At 46.0% G+C, this 13,634-nt stretch overlaps 1 protein-coding gene across 1 annotated transcript in view; it reads right to left on the bottom strand.

Annotated features, from left to right (window-relative positions):
* The window catches only part of LOC138261112 (high choriolytic enzyme 1-like), a 39,429-nt gene extending 32,913 nt beyond the window's left edge, over nucleotides 1-6,516 (bottom strand). Inside the window, exons 1-2 of the mRNA XM_069209769.1 lie at nucleotides 6,325-6,516; nucleotides 4,638-4,683 (exon numbers count right to left, since the gene is read on the bottom strand). Of these exons, the coding sequence (XP_069065870.1) occupies nucleotides 4,638-4,683; nucleotides 6,325-6,390 (112 nt within the window). The 5' untranslated portion in view covers nucleotides 6,391-6,516. The remainder of the gene's footprint in view (nucleotides 1-4,637; nucleotides 4,684-6,324) is intronic.
* Nucleotides 6,517-13,634: the final 7,118 nt, after the last annotated feature.

Genomic DNA, 13,634 nt, shown 5'->3' with positions numbered 1-13,634 from the left:
ATGCAAAGGAACAATGGACTAGAATGGACAATTTTATTTAGTTCACGTGCATTCGTAGGAGCCGAGTATAACTATTCTGTGGTTGAAAAGGAGGCACTTGCTGTGTATTGGTCGGTACGCAAACTAAGGATGTTTTTGTGGGGAAGGAAGTTTTTGGTTAAAACTGACCATAAACCACTGAAGGAAGTATTTGGTAAGAAAGGGATTGACCTAGTGTCTCATAGGATACGTAAGTGGGTTGTGGCATTACAGGAATTTAACTTCGAGGTGACATATATCCCTGGTGTGGACAATGTCTTGGCTGATTGTCTTTCAAGATTGGTGGAGATTGGATGCGAGCTGGAGGATGATTGTGAAGATTCTGAGGAGAAAATCAGAGTGTGTGAGATTTCGGAAGGAAATATTTCTGAGGAACAATGGAAAGATGAGTTGAAGAAGGATGATGTTTTAATAAAGGTTATGTTTAATGTATGTAATACTTGGTGTGAAAAAAATAAATGTGAAGAAGGTATGAGAGGCTTTTGGCAAATCAGGAATGAATTATCTGTGTTGGATGGACTACTCACGAGGGGCACATAATTAATTCCACCTGCTGCTGTGAGGAATGTGTTGATAAAGCATGCTCACGCTAGTCATATGGGCATAGCCAAAATAAAAGAAAGAGTAAGGGAAGGATACTGGTGGCCTGCCATGGACATAGAAATTGAAAGACTGGTTAGAAACTGTGTTGAATGCTCTCAGTGTGATAAGGGTTTGAAGTGTAGGACACAACCCATGGTTGTGAGAGAACAAGCTAGTGGCCCATGATCTGATATTTCAATTGACATTTTGGGGCCCATAAAAAATAAATTCTTGTGACAGATATGTTTTAGTATGTATTGACATGTTTTCACGTTGACCAGAGGTAAAAATTGTGAATTCAGTAGAGTCTAAAGTTGTCATGGGATTCTTAGAAAGCTTATTTGAGAAAGAAGGGTTTCCTTCTTCAATTTTATCAGACAATGGGGTACAATTGGTCTCCAATGAGATGGAGAAATGTCTTCAAGAAAGAGGGGTAAGACATAAAAGGGCTGCTTTATACCATCCTGAAAGTAATGGCGTTGTGGAAAGGTTTATTAAGGTGTTGAAAGAAAGTATACAGTTAGCAGTATCGACGGGCAGTAATTGGAAAAGTTTTGTAAATAAAAAAGTGAGGGAGTACCGTTTTACCCCGCATTCGTCCACTGGGGTTTCACCGTTCAAATTGTTTAGAGGAAGGAGACCTAATACTCACATCATGCCTTTGTGGGTTTCTGAGAAAAGAACATTGGTTGACAATCAAGTTGACAATACTGGGGAATGGAGAGAGAGAGAGAGAGAGAGAGAGAGAAAGAGAAAATGTTGAGTAGGAAGGTGGTGTTTGATGAGAGAAATGCTGTTAAGGAGACAGTAGTGAGAGTGGGAGACTGGGTTAAAATAAAGCCTCCTAAGAAGTTAGGTTCATCTGGTTTTAGTCAACCTTTTCAGGTGATCAAGGTATTTAGGAATGCTGTGAAACTTGATGATCATAGGGTTTGGAACCTTAATAGAGTAGCTAAGTTCATTCCCATCAAGTGAGTTGGTGGGGAGGAGCTTAGAAAATAGCTCCTCAAGCAGTGAATCTCTACAAGGATACAAATCTCAACGTGTTCGGAAACGTCCTTCTTACATGAAAGATTATGTCTTGTAATGTTATTAGTATGATACACACACGTTGCATACGCATACATAAAAAAAAAAAATTAAAGTTACATTTATACATATGTTGTACATCTATTTAATAGTGAAGTAAGGGAGGTGGTGTAGTGTCTTGAGTTTAGAATGGAATCTTAGTAGATTCCTTTATAGAATGGTCGGGGGACATGCGAGGAGAAGGGAGAGGAGAGTTGGAGAGTGTCGGTTGGTAGCGCCGGTGGCTGAGGTCTTTTTTCCTGATTTATGTCTTAATAAACTTATCTCTTCGGAAGAACTGAAGAATGGATTTCGTGAATTAATCTACACAGAATACAACACGTGGCTATACAAGCAAAAGCCTAGTACTGGTACCAGCCCAGCCTGTATCAGGCAAGGTACAGGCTGAAGTTGTGCAAAAGGGGGGGGTCCTTGCAATGAGGCTACCCTCAGAGCACACCCACTCTCCTGCCCTCCTCATAAAGATCCCTTCTTCCACACTGCTTCTTGCTCAGAGTATAAGAGCCTGAGTGCAAGCAGAGATGCGTCAGCATTGAGAGCCCGCCCCTGCATCCCTTCTCTCCTCTCACTCTTTTGGAGTGGAATGCTCTAGGAGTGTGGGGACTTCACCCCTACCTACTCTGTTCCTGATTGGTAGACAGACCAAATCCCTCTCCAGTCAGGATGCCCTTCAAGTAAGAGTGGACTAGGACCTATACCTGAGCTTATAAAGCTGAGTCTGGCATATACCGGTGGTGCTGGTGCAATGAGGATGTATCAGAGGTATGATGGAAGGACCTGCTCATTTGGGACTACAGCTAGCATGATTATGTGGACATTTTACATGACCTGATGAGGTGGTATAACATGGACCGCTGTAAACTGAGGCTGGTATAAATAAGATGGTGGGCATATGGGGCTGCAGGTAGCAAACAATGGCTGTTTCTTAGCATAGCAAGGCTTTTTCTGTGTGTGCGTGTGTGTGTGTGTGTCAGTGACGGTCCCTTAGCAAGTGAGGCAGTATCTATCAAAAGGAGAATGTATTTACGCAAGAAGTGCCATATCTAGCTATGGGAACCTGTACCTGGTTATGTAAGGCTGTCTCAGGAATAAAATAGCAGTACCTGGGCATGTGTGTATGTATCTGGCACATGATGGTTACACGGGTCCGCAACTTCAATACCTGAGCATGTAAAGTTGTACCAGGACAGCCGTGGTCGTGACTGTGCATGGACATGTGAAACCATACATGAACACGAGAAACTGTGGCTGTGTATAGTCTGCTATATCTGGCACATGATCACAATATCTGGTCCTGGGATGGTTTACCTGGGCACTTGAGCCTGAGCATGTCAAGCTACACACGGGCATCTGAGGGTGTAGCGGCCATAGACAACTGAAGGCAGTCTGGGAAGGCAGACCATCTGGATTTGCCAGTGCTAATTTAAAGATCAAAGTATTTGCTTAACAGGGTTTGGGTGGGTAGAGTAATTGTGTAATTAACCGAGACCCCTTAATTGGAGGCGACAGAACTATGAAACAAAATGGGGAGTTTTGCATACCTAATTAAAATGTAAGCACACATTGTGAAATAAAAAAATTATGTCGTCTAGTCTGACACATTAGTGAGAAAGACTCTCCTTTTCACTACAGACCTTACCGCACTGCACTTTGGGGGTCATGACATGTGAGAAGTTCTACAGTACAGCTGGAGGTCAAACCATAGCACATAGGGTAATCTAATAGTGACTGAAAGGCCACATGGAGCACAATGCTGCAACCTTAGCCAACCTCACCCTTGCTAGGTGCTGACCACATGGGAACCCTGCTTCCCAACGCACTGGGATGCTGTAACCAGGTAACATGTAATTGGCTACAGATTAGATGCATCTAATTGTCACTCAGCTATACTGCCGTTTGCAGGAAGAAAAAAGTAAAGACAGTAAAATTAGCAAACTGCAGTGCTTAAAATAAATAGAAGACGAGTCGATAGCAACTGGACTGGGAACAGATATTTCCCATGTAAGATGCAGATCACTTGTCACAGTTATTTCTGCTGGTAGATGCTGGACCCCGTGGGAATCATTCTACACTACAAATGCGTCAATAACTTATTACTGTAAAGATGCTACAGTGCTACCAGATGAACAGTGCTGGGGTGTAGCTCCCAGAATATGGACTACTACGTTGGAGAGAGCTCAAACCTTCAGATAACGTTACGTAACCACAAAACTTATTTCATCTCAATGCACAGATAGAGAAGAGTCAATTTTGTACAGCAGAAGTGCCATATCTAATATGGAAATGATAATTTTGCATTTTGGCATGGCATCTCTCCTTTGCTTAACACAGGCCATACATGAGTTTTCCCATCTAGTCATTCTCCTTCAAGATGTGTGGAGTATACTGGTCGGAGTGATGCTCGGAGGAGCACTGACCAAGCACATCGACCAATGGAGGTTTCTGCCTCTTCTCCCCTCCCGCCCCAGGACCAGCAACCCATTTTGGGGAAACATACATCATTATCTATGACTCTTAAAAGTATGGAACATCCGTATGTATCACAAAAATACAAAGAGTATTTTCAATTTGCTGTCATCCCTCCTTGCACTCCATGCAAGGTATCCCTTCTTCACAAAATAGTAAAGAAACCTGTGTTTCTAAAAATCAAGTCTCTTTATTTATAAGCATCATAAGAAGGCACTGGTCAAAACGTCTCATGACATGAAAAACTCCCAGGCTGTGGAAAAATCATGAGCCTTGTGAAAAAATAATGAGAGATAGAAATTCAAGATAGCTGGCAAATGTACCAATTTTTTTTACAGTCGCGGACATCTGATTAAAACACAGGAGATTAAATATTCTACCCCAATGAGTATCTGTTCCACAAAGTGCAAAACATATGCAGAAATCTATTACAAACTGTATCCCAAGCATACTATGCTCACCTTCCAGGTCTCTCTTCAGTCTTTGATTTCTCTCCAAAAGAGGATTCTGGGGGAAAAAAAAAAAAAAAAATCACCACTTGGAACCACAGTTTATTTTAAGAAACTAAACGCTTAATACAGTCTTATGCTAAATGCAGCACTGGAGGGCAATTATTCAATATGAAACCTAAGCAGGAGGGATTAAATCAATGCAATCCTATATAATCCCCATCAATAGGCAGGCGTGTTAGATGTATTCAAAATATCCCTTCCTTAAACATGGCATGCACTCCTCTTGCCATGTAGTGCAGGGATTACGTAGATTGCACAGGTTGTGTGCAAATTTGTGGTCAAATTTCCATGGTACATATTTGCCCCAATATTTACAGTAGCTTTCTGTATGTATGTGTGCGGTTCTCAAGGGGCTAGGTGGGCAAAATCCTTTGCATTCTTTTGAACACAGTTATTCTGTCTCTGGTTGCTTTCAAGATCAGTTAGGAATAATCTTACTGAGTAAAAACCTTTTTGACTTGTTTTAAGGTAATGTTTAAAAGTGGGAAAATGCCACATTTTAATATTTTGCTTTACCTGTCTTGGAAGGAAAATACTAGTCATGCTGGTAAAATACTGATCGGGTGACATCCCTAGTGAAACAGGAATGCCAAATTGCACCAGCACAAGTGCAACCTATATAATCCAGAAATACATGTGCAAAATGTCACTAGCAGTCACGCACAAAATATAACTCCCACCTAGACTTAAAACACAGAGGTCTACAACTGCTTGACTGCTCAGATTTGCAAAATAATGGCTGTTGAAGTAAAGTCACAATGATGCAGTGTGTACTGTATGCTTCTTTTAACACCAGCATCCATTGGTGGGTTTTTAAGAACAATAATATACCACGCCACACGCGCGCCTCAAGAGCAAAGGTTTTAGTGAAAGCGTTGTGGCGCGCGGGTAGGGACAACGTAGTTCACAAGCAGTCTCGCCTCTACCAGGCAGCGTCAGACTAACCTAAACTTGCGCACCCTGTAACGTCCCGCCGACGCGAGCGCATTACGTCATTGCGCCTGTTGTCTCCCAAAACCTTCTACACATGCACACAGTACGTCTTTCTGCGTAGGTGTGAGTTGTTACATTGACATCCATGAGAATGTGCGTAAAAATAAAGTTTGGTGTCTATATAAAGTTTCTGGTAACAAATTAATACACCTGTCTGTAAGTTTATCTACTAGGACAAATGTTTGTGGAAATTCTAGATCCATTAAGTAGGCACGCCCCTGCCAAAATGCAAAGAGGTAAGGCTAGGGTGCCTAGGAGACCCTGAGACAAAGAAGGAATATTGTCCCGTCAGATGTGATGTGCAGTCGGCCACTAGAGGCCTGTATCGCTCCCCCTAACGCTCTAGTGAAAGATGTTTGGCTCTGATGGAGTCCACCCAGTTCTGGAACTAGAGGGGCACTTGGACTCCCCGCAGAGAGTGCAATCTGAAAAGAGTAGTTATTACCAGTGCATGACATGGAAAAATAGAAGCGTAGGTATTCTGCACCACGGTAACTGCTTGTTTCTGAGAAGTGCCGGTTCTCTCCAATTATAAGTATTACGTTTCCCCCTCGCCCCCCCCCCCCCCCCACACACACACAACCGACACACGAAGTGGTAGAAACAAAATCTGAAGCGCTCTTCCCGCTGAAGCAAGACTTACCAGTGCAGGGAGTGCCCACCCGGTGGCACAGAGTGCCAGCAGCCCCATCAGTGCCAGGGCGTGCATGGTGCAAGCAGTTTCTGAGACAGCAGGGGCTCGGGTGCCGCGTGCCAGGCAGAGGGCGCGATGCTTCGTGCCGCAGGAGTGGCCAAGTATGAGGTGCCATCCCCGGTTTAAGCCCTTTATACTCTGTCATTCGAACCACACCCCCTACCCAGGGGCATTCGCCGAGTCCGAATCAATCCCATGGACCTCAGTTTCTGGGAAATGACAGCAGGGAGCTATTCTGAGGCTAGTGAGTGTCTAAGAAAGTGTGAAAACCGCATGTAATCGCGCTGGGCGAAAAACAACGAACCTCGGATGGGGACACATTCTCATATGAAGTGTCTTTGTTTAATAGGAGGTGACCCCTGCATTGGGAAATTCCAGCTTCCCTTCTGAATTGCTTCAAGGTGTTCTCTAGGGGTCTGAAGTCACTGACCCGGGGTTCAAACGAGTCTTGGATAAGGCGGTCCCCACCTGACCTGGCTAGTAAAGAAAGTGTGATCATATATTCATTCGTCGTGTTATACTGTATTGTAATCCCACATATATAATTCTTACTTTCTCTCAGAAGCCTAATCATGGCTGCAAACATTTAACCAGAGTGTCCTGCATGTGATGCTAAGAAGCCCCCCAAAAAAGTATTAACGGGTCACCAAAAGTTTTCTCTTTTGTTTCCATCTCTCATGCATCGTGCCCTTCCACGATGCCCTGTACCCCTTCCTCCCACACCTCTGCCTGGGTATGGACTCTTTTCAACACCATCGACTGGTTTTACCTCCTGTTTACACTCAGAGGTGTGTTTATTTACTAAAAGTTATATTACCCGACAGCGTAAGAACATTCTATATATAAAAGAATCACATAACACACGTGTAAAACGTTGCACGAGAGTTGCAAATGGAATTACAGGTTACAGGCACGAATAAAGTTGCATAAACTTATTTAAATTTCACTACGCCATTTTTCAGGCCTTTTAACAGGGGAACACCCCCCTTGCATATATTATGCCTGGTATAGGCATAATGTGGCACAAGGGGGTACAAACTGGCGCATTTCTAAATATGGCGAGGGGTAAATGCCACCTTACCGTCGCTTTAGCGTAAAAAAATGACTAATGGGGGGTTCTGATTTGCCCAGAATCACAGGATGTTGAGCCAACGCAGACTCGAACCTTGTTCCCCAGCTCCAAGTCCGGCAGCTCTGGCCGCTACTAAAGAATATACCATTCCCGAAATGTGAAACGACGTCATTATTCTAATGATGTTTTATGACTACCACTCCCTGAAAGTTAATTGAAGCTTTGCCTTGCCCTTGGGGGTTCGGAGCCCTCCATCTCAAGGGGAATCCCTTATCTGGCTCTGCTAAGGCTTTGGAGATGCTTCCCACCGGGTCACGTGATTCCAAGATATGCGGTGCGTTTATCAGCGCTCTGGGGCAGGGCAGAGGCGCTATAAGCAAAGGACGCTGGCCCTTTCCAATTTAAAATAGCTTAATCTTTATTAATTAGGGCATTGGAAAGGTGTTCACAAGGCCAAGTTATTAATCCACATAATTATAATGTATTCTTTCGGATTTATTAAACTCACATCAGCATCTGCAGGTCCCCTTTCGAGTTTACAGAATGACCAAGAAAGACCACCGAGGAGGACATTGTATACTTGCGTGCTGCGGACCCCCTGAGGGAAGCCAGTAATTCCCCACTGCTTTCAGGGGCGTAGCTTGGTCAGTAAACTTGGGGGGTGGGGCAGTGGCGTCACAAGACGTGAGGGGGCCCCCCTCACTACAAAGTACCTTGAGGCCCTCTCCACCCTGTCCCCCAGTCAGGGGCCTGTCGCCTGTGTACACTGTATTGTGCTGAGGGGGTCCCCTGGAGCGGGGGCCTTTGTTAAGGTACCTGGTGGTGGGGCGCAGGAGTGGGGTGCAGATTTTCAAATACATTATAGGACAAGTAGGGAGCACGAGAGGTGCTCATGGGGCGGTGGAAAGGACGAGAGAGGCGAATGGGCATTGTACTAAGTGAGAGAAGACAACAAAATATTTGGCAAAATAATCAACATTTTTGCAGACTTTCAAAATAGAGACAGAGGAGAGTCTGTGTGTGGGTTTCTGTCAGTGTGTATGGAACAACTCCTGGTGAAATCCGACAGGCACCTCACAATACCCAACTGAAAGCCCCCGTTCCAAATTATTTACCTGAAAATACATTTATTGGGGGGAGGGGTAACACCCCAAGCACCCCCCACCACCACCACTACCTGAAAATAGGCCCCTGGTTGCTTGCCAGGAGCTGTGGGCGGGGGTTTAATGAACAGCAGCTAAAGTAAAGTGCAGAGATGGGGGGGGCACCCCCCCCTCTCCACCACCACCTGACGTTGGCCCCTGGCTGCTTGCCGAACTGTGGTCGGGGTTTAATGTACAGCAGCTAAAGTAAGGTGCTGAGATGGCGGCTGTAGCAAATACAACAGCGAGTCCAGGGAGAAGCCGTCAGTAGCAGATTCTATGATCTGAAACAAACTGAATTAAAATTAATACTAATTAAGTGCACAATTATGTGATTTACCTCCACGAACTGCATGTTTTCAAGTAACTGAAGTCTCACTCGTTCAGTGTGACCTTCACGCTTTTGCGGACAGTCTCACTCTTGGTCACAATGGTATAAGAGGGCTTCCATGCCAGGGAAACAACATGCAACAGGATGTTCGTAAGGTGTGCATTCTGTGGCAGTGCATTCCGTAGCATTACTAGTGGCAGCAACCACGCCCTGCATGCATCAGGCGTGGGCCTAGGGAGGTGGGGTACAAAGCACGGCATACCGAGGTGTCTGGTGGTGCTGCACAGGACATTGTACATTAAACAGTATGGATTCGTGCTCTGAAAGATAATAGTGCAAGGCAGGAGCAGGGCTGACCCAGAACTTGCTGTGATCAAAGGCGTAACACAGGCCCCTGCAGCCCCTATGGTGCAGTTTGCGCCCCAGGTATCAAGGGGTACTGCATTCAGCCCAATGACCAAGAATATCTGTAGGATAAGGCAGACTCGGGATCCCTCATCACATTCTGCACAGGCCCCATCCTTTTGTGCTACCCTGCTGACCATGATGGGATCTCACAAGGGATGGAGTACTTTCCTGCTGCACAAAGAAATGCTCAACATGCTCAACATATAAAAAAAAGTCGCAAACTTTGTATTATGTGGACTTTGCATGGTTTAAAAAAGAACTTGCAAGTCTAACTTTAGATCTTTGCTCCCCTCTCCTGTGCCACCACACATTGCGCTGCCCTTTGATCTAAAAGTTGGTGTGAAATACTCTACAGCAAAGGACATGGCCTATAGACTGCAGACTCTGTTCTCACGAATGGCCCCATCTTGGATTTATTGCCAACTATCCACTATTAATATACTGTTTTTATTGGTCCATCAGAACACGCAATTGTTAGAGTACTTGGGGTCTTACAACAAGGAAATACTTCCTCCTAGGTTTCAAATTTAAGGAGAATCACCTTACCTTGGGGTGCATCTCAAAATTCACCTACTTAGTTTCCTTTGCCTATGTTGGAGCATGTAATAACATTGTGAGCGCTTGTTCGAATAGGCCATTTGCATTTGGTGTACCCCTCATATATGGTCATCTTAATTCTCTCACGCACACTTACTTTGACCTCCCCCCCAAACATTTTGGGCAATGATAAGTGATTTAATCTGGCATGAAAGTGCCAGTGGTGCAATCGTGGTTTCCAGGAGCACTTGCATGCGCACACTTACATGTGTGGTTGCTATGGTGCACGGGGAGGAGGTACTAGTGTGAAAGAGTTTGGTGTGGCGTGTGAGTTTGAGAGATTTGTTCCAGTCGTGCCATGGCAGGCGTGCTGCTGAAGCAAGGTGGGCATATGCCAGGGAGATGCTTATTAGATTGTAACAGTTCCGTACATTTCATGGCTGTCATGGCGAGGTCTTCCTGAGGCACACTGAAGACTGAATGCCGGTGGATGTAGTGTGGAGACCACATGGCTCAACAGCCATGCGAGGGAAGCAGCCGTGATGTAGCAACGCTTTGTATGGAGGGTTGGTCCTAGAATGTGGTAAACAGGACGGATCCTGAGTGCTTCAGTGTCGTCAGGGGGTAACAGCCTACTGTTGAGAGCTCTATGGAAGGAAAGATGCTCCCGGATTGTGTGGCTGCATCCACACTTTTACAGTCTGGACTGGGAAGGAGGGAGCTCGCGATAGAGCTGTAGTATCGAGTAATCTCAGTTACGAGGAGGGTATTTGAGTGTAGACTTGCTCAGAGCTGGTAGCTTCACAACTCCTCTTGCACGTTGTTTTATCTCATTCCCTGGAGTCTTCAGTATTCATTGTGAAGACCTTGATTGAGGTTGACCATGACCAGAAGCTGGTGCAGGGCTTGCAGCGGTGGAGGGATGCTGTTCAATGGATGCAGATAAAAAATGAGGGGTGTAGCTTTGTTCTGAACCCATTGGAGTTTGACGAGTGAGTACAACTGTAGGTCAAAGAAGAACCCAATGCTGTGCTTCTGGTAAGAGAGTATTATGAGGACGTGGCGGATTGAACTCATTGCAGCAATCCAAGGAAAGGAAACATTCCCCTTAGGCGTCTGAGCATGTGGGAAGGAAACTTGACCTCAAAGTTGGCTTTAGGTCCCAACATGACTGTGAGTTTCCTCACAGAGCTCTCTTGCTTGGTAAGGAGTGTAGCCGTACTAGCCAAGAGTATGGGAGGGTTTTGTTTGCAGAGACAGCCAGTTGCCATGTGTCATAAGTATGATTTTGATTCATTCAGTTTCGGATGGTTCTTGGTCATTCAGTCATCAACTTGGAGCCACGGAACAAATGTGCAAGTCGAGAAGTGAGATGAATGAGTGCATTGTGAAGGGGATGAAGCACTGGGAGTCAGAAAAGATTGCTTGACATGCTTTACTAAATGAGGCAGACACCATGAGGAGATATGTAACTAAAGGTACCTAGCGCATGGACATAAAGTGCACTAGTGATACAGGGCAAAGCCAACATGATTCACAACACTGGATTAAATCAAAATACATTGGCAAGGAAACATCATTCCAAAGTTATGGTAAAGAACGATATTCAGTCATCTTGTCCATTGATATCCTAAAAGTAACAGAGACCTTCCTTAACTTTTGGAGTAAAAAAGCTTGAAGTTGCATAGTGATTGGTTGCATGAGAAGCCCGGCAATGCCAATTATTTTGGCAGCGCAAAGGAACTGCCTGGTGTCAATAACCGGGAGCTAAGCGAAGGCTAGCTAAACAGAAGTGAGACACGAACATGAGCAGCTCAGTGTTTAGTTTGTAAATAACAACGTGCGGGTGCCCAAAGCCCTCCTCTTAAACAAGCGGCTGCTGCAATTAAATGTGTGAACACAGAATACTGAGGCTGCAGCGTAAGCATTGAGCCATCTCGGGTCCCTTTAATCCATTCTAAGCCACTCCGTGCCCCTTCAGCCCACTCTTGCAGCTTTCTGCTTTCTCCCGTTGTGACGCTTTTTTGTTTTTCTCTTCCTCATTCTTTCCCATATGTGTTTTTTGATGGCAGTAAATGCATGAGGCAGAAAAATAGGCGCCGGCCCTCAGAAATAAGTGCCGGTGCTCCGCAACTGAAACAACAAGCACAAATTAAGCACTGGTGCAGCTAGACATTGCAAGGTAAACTTAAAGAAGTCTTCAGTTATGTGTCCTTGTATATATGAGTGTGTGCCTGCCTGTCTGATACTGTGTCTGTATGTGTGTCTCTGACTGCTTGTCTGTTTTAGTACAATTTTACCATGTACTCTTTCAGGACATGGGCCCTTTCAGTTGAGAAGATAGGAAGTAGGATCAGTAAAATATTCTGTTCCACCTGCGAAATTGGCAGAATTTTAGCAACTTCTCATTACTCCTGGAACACAGAGTTCTGTCCAAATTTCACCAATCGCTGTGTGGCAGATTTTTTTCTCTTGAAATATGCCCCATAGTCCTGTGTTTTGCAGCAGGCATATTAACCCTCTATGCTACTTTATGTTGAGTCAAAGCTGCGGCTAGGCAAAACTCCCATCTCTCTCCCTAGCAGGAACATTAATCACAAGTGGTATCTTGACATTTTAATTGTTTCCTGAAGGCTGGACGCGCAAGGAACTTTTCAGCAGGTGTTTTTAAATCGCAGGTTTCGGAAGTTATTGCTAAACACAGCGCCCCCCCTGAGGTCAGCGCCTGGTGTGGCCGCACCGCTCGCACCGCCCAGAAGCCAGCCCTGCGCACATTCAGGTGCTCATTCTGACTTCAGCAGTAACTGAGCCGCCACGCCGGCAGCAGTCTTTTGACCGCCGCCAGGGTGGAGGTGCAGACCGCCAAATAAAAAGTTTGGCGGTTTGGCCTGTGCCAAATCACCATTTCCCTATGGTTACTGCCAGGGCGGTTGGACCCGCCGGGCCGGAGATGAGCATCTCCGACCCTGCGGGCCACCCAATACCGTTGGCGGTATTCTGAGTCCCCTTTCCACAAGAGATTCCGTGGCAGTAGCACCGCTGCGAAATCCCTAGCAGAAAGGCTACCGGCAACAGGAATTTGCATTCCTGTTGCCAGTAGATGACTCCCCCCCCACTCCCAGTAGTGAGCCCCCCACTACCACCCTAGTAGAGACCCCCCCAGGAAAGATCCCCCAACCCCCCACCCCCTGTAGAGACCCCCCACCCCGATCCCCTTACTGAACCTCGCCCCCCAAATACACACACACACACCCTGACACACACTCACAACACCCTTCCACTCATGCGCACACACGCATCACCACAATTACACACAGACACACACACATGCACACACAAACACTCCCCTCCCACCCCCCATTCATTACACGCATACACAGACTCACACACACCCATTCAGACACCCCAACTCCCTCCCCTTGTGGAGGACACTTACCTCGTCTGACGAGGTGGTCCTCCCTGAGGCAGTCCCCCCCGCCGGCCCCGCACCACCATCAGTACACCGCCAGGCCGCACAGGTCGTAATACGGTTGGTGGAGTCCTTTTTGGAGGGGTGGGGCCGGCGGTGGGACCGCCTCTGCACGGCCGACTGCCAGCATGACTACTGGAGGATTTTGCCCAAATTGAGGCAGAAGTCCTTCAGCACTCGGAATATGGCGGTCGGAGGACCACCAGCACTGGCGGTCCTCTGGCGTCCGCCACTTCGGCAGTTTCACCAGAAGACCGCCGAAGTCGGAATGAGCACCTCAGTGTTTGGCCTCTCTGCAGA

This window comes from Pleurodeles waltl, chromosome 10 (assembly GCF_031143425.1).
Source record: "Pleurodeles waltl isolate 20211129_DDA chromosome 10, aPleWal1.hap1.20221129, whole genome shotgun sequence".
Taxonomy (NCBI): domain Eukaryota; kingdom Metazoa; phylum Chordata; class Amphibia; order Caudata; family Salamandridae; genus Pleurodeles; species Pleurodeles waltl.
This window is presented reverse-complemented; position numbering and strand designations above follow the sequence as displayed.